Here is a 14842-nt window from a genome sequence, read left to right as displayed (position 1 = left end):
AGAATATAGTATTTTGATGAACCTAAAAAATAACCTTGAATACCATGAACAATTATGAAAGTTAAAATTTATTTTCGTTATCTGCCAGGCCACATATGCTAGAGATGCTTTATGTAAAGCTATCTACAGTCGTCTTTTCACCTGGCTGATTAAGAGAATAAACAGCAGTATTAAGGTGAGCCTTTGCAAACATTTCTCTTATTGATTTGCCATTTTAGCTGTTCATAAACATCAGTGCTATCTTAAAAAATTAACTATTCTTCAATATGGTTCCAAGTATTTCCTGGAAACATACCTTTTTCTCTCATCATGACATGAAATGGTCATAGTGCTTTGATTATTTGTAAAAAACAAATTTGCAACTCATTTTTTCCCCATGCAAAAGCCAACTTAGTATTTAATTTTGGTTGAATAATATTTGTATCAGTCAAGGGCATTTAAAAAAAGTCAAACACATACTTTATTGAATTCAATAGTGATGTTTTTGTTTTTGTAAGTCATGCTAAAGCAACATCATCTTTTCATTAATACACTTTTAATATTTACTATTTTAACCCATAAACTGCATGCTGGATTATTATCAGTATTTTTTATTGTTTTTTTTTTCAAATCATGTAGCGACCATTTAAAAGAAATTCTCAGGCTTAATTTTTTAAATTGTTGTGCTACAATTTTTTAAAATATATCCACATTCATCATTGATTGATACTTATTAATGTTTTCTACCTTAAACATTGTTTTGGCTAAGGCATCACATTTTTTTTTTAATTCCTCCATTTTTATTTGTTGCTTGCAAGCAGATTAATGCATATGAGAAATTCTTCTTCATAGCATTACGAAAAAGATGTTTAGCCCAAATCTTCTGCTCTTGACCTAATTTTCATAGGAAATCTTGGCATGATATTTGGCACACACTCATTTACAGGATGTACCAAATGGAAAGCCATAGCTGTTTATTTCAATGTGACTTTTCAAGGTTTATAACTTATCAACACAGTGTTTCAAGGTTTGGAAACACCCTTTTCTAGATTAACATCTTACTAGGTCTTTCAGTTAAATCAAGCTAAAACCTATAGCAAATCTGAAAGGGCAAATATCCTTTAGTATATATTTAAAATTCTCTCTATATTATATAAAACTACCCAACAGAAGGAAATCTGTGGTCATCAGACAAGGGAAAGAAAACATTTATGGAAACTGTTATCTTCCCTTTTTTCAGCTGCTTCAAAATATTCTGATTGGGAATATCATGAATAACAAATGTGGCACAATGTTGTGCTTTGTTTTCATTTCTCTCTGTATGGCATACTTTCACATTCAGGAAATCAAGTTAATCTTGTGCTTTAGTCTTTGAGATTTCTTTTATAAATTTGTAAACTGAATTAGTATGCCTATATATTCTTAGTGTTCTGTTTGAGTAGTTAAATTTGTTGTTATGAAATAATATTTCTTAATAAATGGAACAAATAAAATTTATATAAAGAAATATAATTTTTTTGCATTTTGAGGTCTGAAGCATTTACTTTTATTTCCTTTCCCAAGGTACGAGAAGATTTACAAACTAGAACAAAGGTTATGGGTGTTCTTGACATTTATGGCTTTGAAGTTTTTCAGGTGAGAAACATAAAGCAGTTTACAATCAGACAATTAACTGATCATAGTGCTTTGACAAAAATGATCTTAAAACAGAGCAAACATTACAAACATGCAGAGAATTTATTTTTTTTAAGTTGTCACAAAATGAAGAAAAAAAATTGCCAAACAGCCAATCCAGACAAATTATACAATGACATAAACATTTGCATTTTTCTCTTCAAATAAATTTTACTTTTTTATGATTTAAACATGTTTGATGGGTCTATTCATCACTATCATCTTTACTTTTGTGAGATCAACCTAAAACCATAACTTTGATCTGGTCTTTTCTTTGATGTTTTTTTACACTTCTCTTTCTTTTTCCTTTGCATTTCTTTCTTTCTATCCTTGCATGTTCTCTCCATTTTCAATTAGTACTAATACCAAGAAATAAATTGTGTATTTCCAGAACAACAGTTTTGAGCAGTTCATCATCAACTACTGCAATGAGAAACTTCAGCAGATATTTATTGAGTTAACACTCAAAGAGGAACAAGATGAGTATGTTAAAGAGGTGAGGAATACAAAAGTGTACAGAATTAATTATAATGTTAAATAATATGATCTGACTTTCTAGAAGTATAGCTTTTACTTCTATGTAATAGGTTTATGCTATTCGTCAGTGAATTGTGTGTCTTACAATATGTTTATATGTCTATTACTTGCACTTTATGCTAGGAAAAACATAGAACTACTTTCAGATTGTTGTTGTAGAACAGGTTTAGCAAATTAGCTACCAGAAAAACAATGATTTAAAAAATTTGAATCAATTATTAACACTAACATATATAGAGAGGTACCTATATTTTTTTTAATAAGGAGTCTGTACAGTTTAAGTTATTTTATTTACTTATACATTATGGAAATTTATCAGTTTTGTACCTAATAAGCTATATCTTTGATTTCAGGGTATAGAGTGGATTCATGTTGACTACTTTAACAATTCTGTCATCTGTGATCTAATAGAAAAAGTGAGCAGATTAAATTGTTGGGAGTATTTATAGCAGTCTGAAATTCATAAGTAACTTAAATGGACATAAATGAATTATATTTTTTTCTAAAAAAAAATTAAAAGATTTTACTTTACACCATTCTGAGTGCAGCAATGATCAACCATTTATTATTGAAACATTTTTCAGCAAAATCTTGGAATCTTAGCTTTACTTGATGAAGAGTGCCTTCGACCAGGAAACACATCAGACAAAACATTCTTGGACAAGTTAGATGAAAGGTGTTCCAAGCATCCCCATTATGAAAGTAGAAAGAAGAATCAATCAGACAAGTCTCTACCCCATGATGCCTTCAGGTTAAAACATTACGCTGGCAGTGTAAGTCACATGATCATCTCCAAACTGTGATGGTTTTAGTACAAATCATAGTTTGTAAGTTGTAAAAAAAAAAAAAATGAATATAAAAAAAAATTGTCAGCATTTTATAGTTTATTTCAATTTCTAACATTAGTGCTAACTTGTAGCTTTGGTTAAGTATTATATTAAATATGTCTTTTTGTTCCCCAAATGTTTTTAATTATAATCCTTTCAATTACTTGAAAATCCCTAACTCTTGCAGGTGTTGTACAAAGTAAATGGATTTATAGACAAGAATAATGATCTTTTGTTCCGTGATCTTTCACAAGCTATGTATGTTTGCTCACATCCAATGCTACAAGAACTTTTCCCTGAAGGTAACACACCATCATTAAACATTTAAACAAAAAATATCACTATTTATTTGTCATTGTCAAAGAAATAAATGTATTTAAATGTTCTTGTGATACAATCTTAGGAAAACCAGGTGAAAATTCATTGAAAAGACCTATAACTGCAGGCTCACAGTTCAAGGTATGATTACTAGCAGCTTTTATTCTGAATAATTATAGCTATTATTTAAAAAAAAAATTTAAATTGTAATTAGTAAGGAAGACTTAGTTTATAGGCATATTGACACTATGCAAAACTAATTTTGTTAAAAACTGTAAGTTTGAAGTATTGGTAGGCTACCTGGTTGGACTGTTGTCATGGTGGTCCCATGTTTGAGGTCTGCCCACTGCCTTATTTTTAAACACAATTTTTTTTTATTAAATCACAATTCAGCTCTTCAATATTAAACCCAATAGAGTATGCAGAGAAGAATTTCCTTTATCAATTTGGAAATTTAAAAAAATTCTTTCATCTCTTTTTTTACAGTTAGAAACATGGCCAAATATATTTATAATTTTTAATGGCGAAATAGTCATTTATATTTGTCATCTTTCTGACCTAATAACACCTGAAATTATGTATGTTGTCCAACACTGCTGCAGCAGTGTGCCCATGCCTATCTATTATAGAATGGCTGTCATGTTGCCATTTGTTATGTTACCTCCATATTACAAAATGTGTATATGTTGTGCACAGATATTGTGTTTACATTGTCTTTGGATAAAATTTTACAGGAAACACAATTTCTTTTTATCTCCAGACCTCAGTGACAGAGCTGATGAAAAATCTCAGCTCCAAAAATCCAAACTACATTAGATGTATAAAGGTAATGAATTCTCAAGTTTCTTAAAAAGCTTTGTTTGATTTTATTACAAACATATTTTAGTTGTGAAACAAAATTAACATTAAATATCTTTTTTGGTTTTCAGCCAAATGACTACAAGCAAGCTAATGTTTTAGATAGGGAAATAGTCAAACATCAAGTCAGATATTTAGGGTATGTGACTTACATCACTTTGCATAATTCTTCTTCTGATGTCTTAGATGATATTCAATAAATACCTTCAGTGATTGCATATATTTCTTCATTATTGGAAAAGTTGGGAACAGTTATTTATATTCAAACAAAGAAATAAAATATTTTTGTTATATGGTCTCCCTTGCTCTTGTATTTCATCTTCAACTATCCCCTAGTCTCTTTGACTATTGGGTTACCACACAAGATCTGTCGACTGTCTTTCTCCATTGCTCTTTTACCTTGAATAGAACCTCTTTTAATGGCAGGCCCGTCCATTCTTTTATGTTGTCTTCCCATCGCTTTCTCTGTTTGCTTCTTTTTTCTTTTTCCTGGTACTGTTCCCTGAAGGAAGGTCTTTGTGAGCCCTGAAGACCTTGAATTTATGAACCTTTAAATAAAAAGTTTTGGTAAGTGACAATTATTTGTTCTTATTTCCCTTTTAGGCTTATGGAAAATGTTCGTGTGAGACGAGCTGGCTATGCATTCAGGCAGGCATATCCCCTGTTTCTTTTCCGCTACAAGATGCTTGCAACAGAAACCTGGCCCCACTGGACAGGAAACCCAATGGAGGGTGTCCAAAAAATACTTGAAGCTCAAGGAATTCCATCAGAAGAGTTTGCTTTTGGAAAGACCAAAATTTTCATCAGAAATCCTCGATTAGTCAGTCAAGTTTTTTTTTTCTTTCTCTGTTTTTGTTTGTTTGCCACATTGGCCTTTTGAGTTTGCTTAGTATTTAGCTTAAATAAAGTAACACATAGAGATAAGGTACTTCACTGTAAGTGATAACGCAACACAAAACAATAAACAGTTATGTTTCAAACTTTGTTTAAATAAAACAAAACAATTATCAAAATAACAAATTAGTGTAATGTAAAAACAAATAGACTATATAGATATTTTAAGTTTTAAATCCTACTATTTATTGTGCAAATTATACCGACCTATGATTTGTATTCTAATTTTATTTTGTTTCCAGCTCTTTGATATGGAGGAGAGGAGACGAGAGAGAATGCATCACCTGGCAACACTCATCAGAGCAACTTGGCTTCAGTACAAGTATCGAAAGCTGTATCAGAGAATGAGAGCAAGTCAGATTATCATTGCTGCAATCTACAGAGGCTATTGGGTAAAATGAACAATTTTCTGAATGTGTATATCATGTTGTATGTTTCTTTATTACATGACTATCCTTAGCAATGTGGTCTAGTTCATAGTAGGAAAAGCTGAGGTACATGTTTTAAATTTAGAATTTCTCTTTTAGAATATTTACTAATCTATTCAAACTGTGAAAACTGGAGTTCTGCTTTAGATAACTGGAATATAAAATATAAAGTTTAGGACATTGCTGGTTTGATAGAGAGTAGGGTACGACTTATTAAATAAGCATCTTCAGTTCAAGGGAAAAAAAAAACCAAATTTTTTGAAGTTAACCTACATTATATTCTTAATATCCAAGGAGGTTTTATTGCTGAACCACAGCTGATTCATAATCCTCACACACCATCTGTTGAGATTTTCTTTCAAACATGTTCTGAGGGTGAGGATTGGGATGTAGGCAGGTTTATTTCCAAGCCCTATTTTCACATCCTCTAATTGTTTTCTTTGTGTTTAAACATGTTTTGAAGGATGGCTTTAGTATAACAGATTTAAAAAAATTAAAACTTGCTTCTACCATGATTAAATGAATGTTAAACATTTTATTGAGGGAAAAAAAACTGACCTCTAACTCAGCAACATTGTTTAATAGCAACTTAGGGACCTAGTTAACATCCAGATAAAAAAACATCAACAAATCTTTGATAGTGTTAACAGGTCCTGAATTTACTAGCAAATGGTAATGCCCATTTTTGACTCTATTACTGAATCTGCAATGTTGACATTTCTGTGGAAATGTTAGTTCAGACATGTAGTCATTTTTCAATGCTTTTCATTTCAAAAACCATTATTTAAGTAATTTGTATTATAAAATAACTTTTCACATTTCTATTTGTAAAGGCCAAGAAACGCTATCAAAAGGTCAAAAAGTCTACACTTATAATCCAGTGTTACACAAGGGGCTGGAAGGTTAGTACTGCTTGTACTTACTTGTTCTTTCAACAACAAAAAATTGACGTTTTTTTATTTCTAATGGAATAATTTGTTTTATTTGTTAGGTTATCCCTGCTATTTTCTTTGTAATTTCCTTTCAGTTTTTTTTATCTTTAAAAATTGTTTGTGGTTATTATAACAATATTTCAGTTGATATTTTCAATGTAATAACAAATGTGTAAATGTTGACACCTTATTGAAATGTTGATATTTTGTTATTTTAATATTTTGCACTTGAAAGTATTTTTTGTGGTATAATTTTAAAATGTTAGAATTTTCTAAAAATAAAATAAAATCTCTGAGGGTGCTCTATGCTATATAATTAGTTGAAATATTGTCAGCAGTTAACTGCATCTTCACTTCGGCTAGTACATGTTTACAGCTGACTTTTTCCCCATGCATGCTTAAAATGAAGATCCTATAGCATGGCAGAGTTTCCTTTTTTCTTTACACTGTTTATTTAGTCTGTATATAAATCTATCATTTGATTTCATTTTCAAAAATACCTGATCTCATGCTTTCAGAGAATAAACTTACATTTTATCCTATAATAATTTTAAAAATCCTAAACTCTTTCATTTATGTTTTCCTTCTTTCATTGCTAAAGACTTTATTATTTATACATTTTTGCATTTTTCCTCCGTATAACTACAGCAAAAAATGCTTTGCAGCTACAAAAAAATTTATTATAAAATGCATTGTTTCATTTGCGTGTAATGCTCCATTCTAATTATGATGTAAGAATTCCCACTTACTATATCTTTATGACCTAATAATGTAGAGTAAGGGTAACTGTTGGATTCATTTTTTTTATTTTACAAATTTTAGGATAATTCTTGAAATAACATCTGTGTTACTGGGTCATGACCATATTAAAAGTGGGAATTTCCCATAGAAAAGAAAACACTATCCCACCACATAATATACAATTTTTTTCCATTTAATCTGCTTTTTTTAAAATTTTGTTAACTATATTATTGAGAGAACTTGTTGTTTTAGGCGCGTGTCATACTGAGAGAGCTGAAATTAGCCAAGCGGAGAGAAGAGGCAGCTACGTATATATGCAAAATCTATCGTGGCTACAAGGTGTGCTGCCATTCTTTATCCATTTTTTTTTTTTTGCATTACATGCATTACCACAGTTAAATTATATTTTCCTGTTTACTTTCTAATTTATATATTTTATGCACACATTATTTATTATTAAAATTTCAAAATTTAAAGACAAGCAATACATTTAGTAACGGGTAAATGCCAATTATAAAAGGATTGTTTACTAATGCAATTAAAGAACTAATGCTCCATAATGCCATTAACCTTATTTCATTAGAATAAGTACAATAAGTATGATCTAGTCTGTCTTTTGCTAGCTTTTAAAATTGCTTCTTTTTACAACTGTTTTATTTGCTTTGCCTTATGCTGGGTGTTTGTTGTGATTAATGGCCATGGACCTTATGCCTAGTATTTATATAAAGCTCCAGTCATCCTGTTTCCTATATCACTATATTAGCTGCAGCCTAATATAAATCTTTACAACAATTTGGTAAATGTGAATTTTTATTCTAAATGTTATATAATCCTAGTTTTGAATGCTATAAAATTAACTATCTGATTTTTGCAGAAGGTCCATACCCATTTAACTACAGCTTTTGTTAATCTTTTTCCAGTCTGTCATTAAATTACATTTCCCATATTGGTTCATTAAGATATAATACTTGTCTATAATTTAGTTTCAAAATTTATTTTTTTTTTAACTTTATTTTTTTTATAGACTTCACCATTTAAACATTTGTATCATGTTTTAATGCAGATTAATGTATATAGACTTTAGTAGCATTAAAAAAATCTTTTGCTTATGACACATTTATGTTTATCTAAAGTTCTTATAATATATAAAACTAAAATTCACAAGCCAAGCATTTCAGGTTGTTGTTTTTTTTAAAGGTATTTTTAGACCTTATATTTGATTCTTCTTTATAAATAGAGATTCAAAATATGTATGGCATTTCTAGTGTTGAAAAAAATATTCTTCAATTTGTTGAATTCAGTATTCACCAAACTTTTGTTGAACTTTGACATTAAAAATCAGTCTCAATGATGTCAACAAATCATCAACATCAACACTCCAATATCACAAATTATTTGATAACTTTTCAAGCAAACAGAAAACATAAAAAATTGTTAGCATTTTTAACATAACTTTTTGTTCTAGCTAAAATAATAATAATTTATTTTTTAAACATTTATTCATTCAAACTTTTGAAAATAAGATTTAGTCATTTATTTTGAAAATTAATTAAAGATAGCTTGCGATGTTCAAGCCTATTCAAAAAAAAAAAAAACAATCTCAAAAAAAGAATGTGTACAAGATAAATCTAAAGCAACATGTCACTCAAGCATAGCAAACAAATAAAATAATAGCATTTATTCTGTGTTGCATGAGTGCATGAATTTAATATATTTTCTCAGATATCCTTTAGCCTGTTAGTTAGTAAAATTTTTGCTTGTATGTACAATATTTATATGTATGTTTTTCTATTAAGTTTTATAAGTAGTTATTTTTTTTCCTGGCATGTATGACCTAAAATCACAAAATTTGTGATAATTTAAATGATTGTTCTATTTAACATTAAAGGGGAGCAGAAAGGTTCTCAAACTACCTAACATCTTTAGTATAATATGTATATGTATATGTATATTTAGTTGCTGATACTCATGCTTTGTCAAATAAAAATAGATGGCATATGTGGATTAATTTGACCGGAACAAATGTTTCTCTTATTCTCCAATGAAATGGGCCACATTATAAAGACCAGACTACACACTTGAAACAGGCCACATTATAATGACCAGACTACACACTTGAAACAGGCCACATTATAATAACCAGACTACACACTTGAAACAGGCCACATTATAATGACCAGACTACACACCTTTGACCCATGAATCCTAAATAATGAAATACTAATGATTCTTGACACAATTCAGTTCTTTTCTCTTCAGCATACTTTCATTTTAGGCCTTTCATTATTCTGCTTCTTCTCAGGGAACTGTATGCTAACATTTTTTTTATATACACAGTGACTTTTCTTTGGATCATAATCAGTCATGATCAGTTCTAGATCTATTTTTCTAGATCCATCAATTTTCTCTTTAAGTCTATCTTATATCCACTGTCAACAAAAACAAAACAAAATTTCAACATTTTGTGATGAATCAGTGAGAAAATAAATGAGACAGGAACTTGATTTATATTTATGCTATACTATACACACAGGCTACTGCTGTTGACTTGTTCCCAGGCTATATATTGTTTATTTAGGATGAAACATCCTTTTTTTTTTTGAACTTCCAAAAAATGGGTCACATTTCAACAATATCCCTAACATATTTTTTGGCCTGTAATTTCTATGCTCTGTTACACTGAATTTGAATGGCCCTCTCTCTTTCTCTTTCCTTTTCTCAATCTCTCTCTCTCTTTCTTTCTCTCCAGAACCTCCCTTTGTTTTTTATTTATCATCCAGCACAATTATATGTTCTCTGACATAGACTTTTGACTTCAATTGACCCTTTGTATAACTAGACTTTTGACTTGAATTGGAAAACCCTTGTATAACTCTCCCACCCTCTTGATACACACACATACTTTTCGGTCATAAATTAAAGTATCGCTATTATTTTCCCCCCTCATAAATAAATTAAAATTCAAAGGTATCAGGTATCAAATCTGTCAAAGCCATGTGTAAATCTCTACCTACTGCAGTTGATGGGACCCCTTGTTGCACAAATCAGCGAGTCAGTGGTATTTTGATTCAATAAATGTACACATACTTAATCCATTGTTATTTTTATCTTGAAAGCATACTTCTTTTCTTATCACCAAAAAGCACAATATAAATAACTGTATAGCATGGAAAACTATTATATTTGATACATAGTAACATAGTAATATTTTAGGCTCACACTCTGTTAAATTTACTTTGAAAAAATATCACTGACCAAAAAAATGACATCTTACATCTTGTAACAGGTGTAACATTTGAATTAATGTAAAAATTTCTGTTTTTTAAAGTTTTCCAAAGTCTTGAAATAAATCTAGAAATACACATCAGATTAAAAAAAATATTTTTTTTTTTTGCATAAAAGGACAATAATTAATATTTATTTTACTAACATCTGTGATCCTGTATTAACACAATGTTGCAATGGATTTGTTTCATTTCTTTTGTTTGCTTTTTTTTTTGTCATAATTTTGGTTTTTATAATTACTTAAATATCTATTCATAAAAGATGTCAATGTATATATATATATTTTTTTTTTTTATGAAAATATTTATTATATTGATTTTTATTTCAATATTTCTTTGCACGTTTTATTCATGAGTCTTTCTGTTTACATCATCATATTTTATCAGGAAATTGTTAATTTATCATGATTTTATTATTTAACATACTTTTTAATTTTTTACCTTATCATAAAGTTCATTACATCATCTTTTTTTCCAATAGTGATTGATTCTATAATTGTAGGCCCCATTATTTTCTTTGTAAATTTTTCTAACTGTCCCAGAAATTTTCATGTAAAATATAAGTCACATCTAATTCATTCATATTACTACTCAATACTATGCTACAGGCGCGCTGTTTGCTGGCACATCTGAAGCATGAGAAACATCTCAACATCTGCGCAACTACCATCCGCAAAACATATCTGGGCTGGAAGGTCTGCACTGGTTTACTCCATTTTTGTGTGTTCCTGCTTTTTTTTTCATATCATTTTTTTTTTCATTTTAATTTTCCCCCCCCCCCCCCCCCCCCCCCCCATTTTCAAAACTAATACCACAATTGTATGTAGGATAGAGTACTGCACAATTCTAAACTTAACACTGGTTTTCAAACTAATTGGATAAAATAAGAATCAGTTAATATTTAAAACTTTTAGGTAAAAATGGGTAAACTGTAAATTATAAACAAATTATTCTATGGAAATGTATGTAGATTATTTATAATGTTGATCTAGGTACTAAGTTTTTGTAACTTTTTTTTGTGTGTTTTTGCTTAGATCAAACTGATTTTGTAAAGCAAAACATGAATGAAGTTTTATAGGTCAATACTATAGGATAAAATATTGTTTTCTTTCAAATCCAATTAATGTGAGCTAAAAATCATTTGTAAAGATATTAGGTATCTAAAAGCAAAAGAAATTTTTTCACTAAATTAAAACACAACATTTAACTTATGTATTTTTTGGGAGGGGGGGGGGCAAATGAAATAGATGATAGAGGTGTTACAAATTTAAAAGTGCTTTGATATTTAATTATTGTATATTTGTAATTAGTCTTCTTGACTATTGATACGCAATAGAAAATAGTGAGAAAATGAAACCTTAATACTTTCAAACCTTAAATGACATGAAACATTTTCAAATCAAATTGATACCTATTTGAAGTAATTGAATTTCAGAGCCATCTCTATTTATTTAAAAATTTTACGTTTAAACATTAATTTTAATTAGATCCTACTTGGGCATAGTTATTGTTTTCAAAAGAATTCAAATTTTTTTTTTACAGGGAAAGAAATTGTTGGTTATTAATACTTTCTCTCCTAATTGATGATACTATCATTGATTTGACCACATTCAATTATTTTTTGGTTTTATAAACATGATTTTTGTTATATAAAAAGAGCTTGCCTTCACATTTAATTATATACCAAATAAAATATTTTCTCATAACAAAGTTATTGAAGTTTAATCATAACAGAGAATTGAACTACAAATGAGTAAAATGAATAATTTCATTGGATCAAGAACAATAATTACGGAGAGAAAGAGTTAAACCAAAGAATAGGTGGAGAATAAAATAGTTGAATATGTAACTAATGGAATGAGCAGTCTAAATGTATTTATTCTGGTTGAGGTATTGCCTGATTCACCTCAGCATGGATTTCAGTTATGTATAACTAATTTAGGTTAGACATGTATATTGATACAGTTGAAGCTTCTCTTGTTCAGGTTATCAAAGAGAGAGTTTGTCATTCAAATGTTTCATAGATCATTGCCTATTACATTTAGCTAAAGCATTTTTTTTTATTTCAGCAAAAATGAAACACAAATATTTTAAAGATATTTTAAATAGTCTACAGATTGAGACATTAAAGACAAAAGTTAAACCTCCCATTTTCATTTATTATATTTATCTAAAGTTTTTTTGTTGTTTGTTTGATTTTGTCTTTAATTTTTTTATAATTATTTTTTGAACTTCTGAAATAATGTTGACAGACTCCAGTTAATGAAACATACCAGTCATCCAGTACATTAGCTATAGTGCTTATAAAGCATTTTCTCTTTCTCTCTCACTACTGCTCTCTCTCTCTCTCTCTCTCTCTCTCTGTTTTAGTGTTGGAACAAACATTAATTAACTGGGCGTGAAGCTTGCCATTTGGTTGCAGCACATATGGGTTTGCACTGTAAAACATGATAACTTTGCTGGGGGCATGTAACATACTAACTTGTAGGCTGTACAGCAATGTTTCTATTCATTTAGATTCAGTCAAAATAAAACTGTACACATTTGAAAAGTTGTGCATTGCATCATACATCTTATTGTTACTCAAACACTTATTAGTTAATATTATAATGTATCTCCCATTGGTCACGGCTACCTTCATGTATATTCTATACAAATCATTGGCATTACAGTTCCTTTTCATATTATTTCATTTACCACTATTGATGGAAACCTCAGAAAGAAACACATTTTGCATTTAAATTGGTGATATTTGAATGTTAATACATAGTCCAGAGACTAATGTAAATTATTATTGGGTTGGCTGCGTTTGTTTTACAAAATGTATAAGAAAAAACTAATACATTTTCTTTTAGAAGAATGCCTTAGAACTACTATTTATAGTTTTTAAATTTAACTATTTTTTTTAAATTGAACTTAGAAGTACTTTTTACTGCTTATAATTAACTGTTTATACAGTCATAACATAAATGTATAAAACAATAAAATGTCTTAATAGTTATTTTAGATGTTGCCAACTAATCTTTACTTGAATTAAATAGAAAATACACAGAATCGCTTTTTAAAATTCTTTTTTAACACTGCCTTCATTCTCCTAGAAAGTGTGACCATCACTCTCTTCTATCTTTTCATGTGGTGCTCCTTATGGAACAAAACATAACACATAGTGTACAACTCAGTCTGCTTTAGTTCTTCACATGTAACATCTCAATAGAAGCAGTTCATTGGACGTGATTGAATGACCTTTAGTCTCAACTTTGTTCTCCATTGTGTTTCACGTTATTCTTCATGTGAACTAGACTACACTATCTTGTTTTCTAAAGAATTTAAAACACTTGTTCAAGTCTAGATAATTTGTTGACATGATTTTTTTTTACTAGGTACTTAGCCCATAACTAAATAAGTTGAAATTTTTTTAAAGAAATTAATTTTATTTCAGTAGATTACTATTTAGGTTGTTTTTTTTTTGTGTCTATTTCCATTTTCCATGATGAACCAAAATTAGCAATAAACATGTTGTTTAATTTGTATTTAGAATTCATTGGCTATATTTTTTTGTATTTACTTTACTGGTGGGTTTTCTGCTCAAAGCTGGTAGCCTTCTATCCATTTGTCATGCCATTGTTAAAAGGGAAGCCATTTATATTTAAACTGGGAACCACTGCTGTAAATTACTGGAAAATATATACAATTTGTATCTTTGACTGTTTACATTTTGTATTTATTTAGGCAAGAAAGCTTCTGGCTGCTATGAAGAAAGAGAAAAAAGTGCTCTGGGCCAATCAAGTTATTCACAAATACTACAGGGGGTGGAAAGTGCGACAACAGTATAGGCCAAAGTTCAGAAGAATAGCTGGACCCAAGATCTCCAGATTTATGATCACAGCTTTAGTGAGTTTTTTTTTGTAAATATTATTTTAAGTTTATAAGTTCATTTTAAATTATAAATTTGAGATCAATACTTTTGACAAAATGTAGTGTGAACACTAAAGACTGTGAACTCAGTGATCCTTGTCTCCCCTTATAGCTTTTTGATGCTAAGTTAAACATGCAGATAAATGTGTGTGTATGCTTCATTTAAGGAAAGTTTAAAAAATTGGAATTGGAGTTAAGGCACAAATCTTTTGTCACATTTTTTATGATTGGCAGGATCTGTCTTCAAATTTTTAAAGTTACTAGCACTGCAAGACAATTATTGGTCTTAAAGTTGTGTAGTTTAACAAGTGACACAATATTACAGCAGCTAGAGATGCTTTGAAAGTAGTATTATATCTTTTTTTATAATGCAAGCAAAATGGAAATGAAAATATCTTTAACCTTTTTTAATGCTTATTTAAATTTTTTAACAATAACGGACCATATTCAACTTT

The 14842-nt window shown here is 29.3% G+C and overlaps 1 protein-coding gene across 11 annotated transcripts in view; it reads left to right on the top strand.

The window, feature by feature from the left end:
* The window catches only part of LOC106056704 (unconventional myosin-Ia-like), a 111007-nt gene that overhangs the window by 86460 nt on the left and 9705 nt on the right, over positions 1-14842 (top strand). For 8 of the 11 annotated variants that reach the window (XM_056004203.1, XM_056004200.1, XM_056004204.1 and 5 more), the window contains 15 exons: positions 89-175; positions 1543-1614; positions 2045-2149; positions 2544-2606; positions 2775-2963; positions 3205-3319; positions 3421-3476; positions 4096-4161; positions 4265-4332; positions 4797-5013; positions 5330-5479; positions 6349-6417; positions 7441-7527; positions 11081-11167; positions 14202-14363. In XM_056004203.1, the coding sequence (XP_055860178.1) occupies positions 89-175; positions 1543-1614; positions 2045-2149; positions 2544-2606; positions 2775-2963; positions 3205-3319; positions 3421-3476; positions 4096-4161; positions 4265-4332; positions 4797-5013; positions 5330-5479; positions 6349-6417; positions 7441-7527; positions 11081-11167; positions 14202-14363 (1593 nt within the window). The remainder of the gene's footprint in view (positions 1-88; positions 176-1542; positions 1615-2044; positions 2150-2543; positions 2607-2774; positions 2964-3204; positions 3320-3420; positions 3477-4095; positions 4162-4264; positions 4333-4796; positions 5014-5329; positions 5480-6348; positions 6418-7440; positions 7528-11080; positions 11168-14201; positions 14364-14842) is intronic. The other 3 variants (XM_056004208.1, XM_056004207.1, XM_056004209.1) reach the window with 3 other exon arrangements.

The sequence above is a fragment of the Biomphalaria glabrata genome, chromosome 11, assembly GCF_947242115.1.
Source record: "Biomphalaria glabrata chromosome 11, xgBioGlab47.1, whole genome shotgun sequence".
Lineage (NCBI taxonomy): Eukaryota > Metazoa > Mollusca > Gastropoda > Planorbidae > Biomphalaria > Biomphalaria glabrata.
Note: the sequence above shows the minus strand (reverse complement) of the source record. Positions and strands in the feature narration are given on the sequence as shown.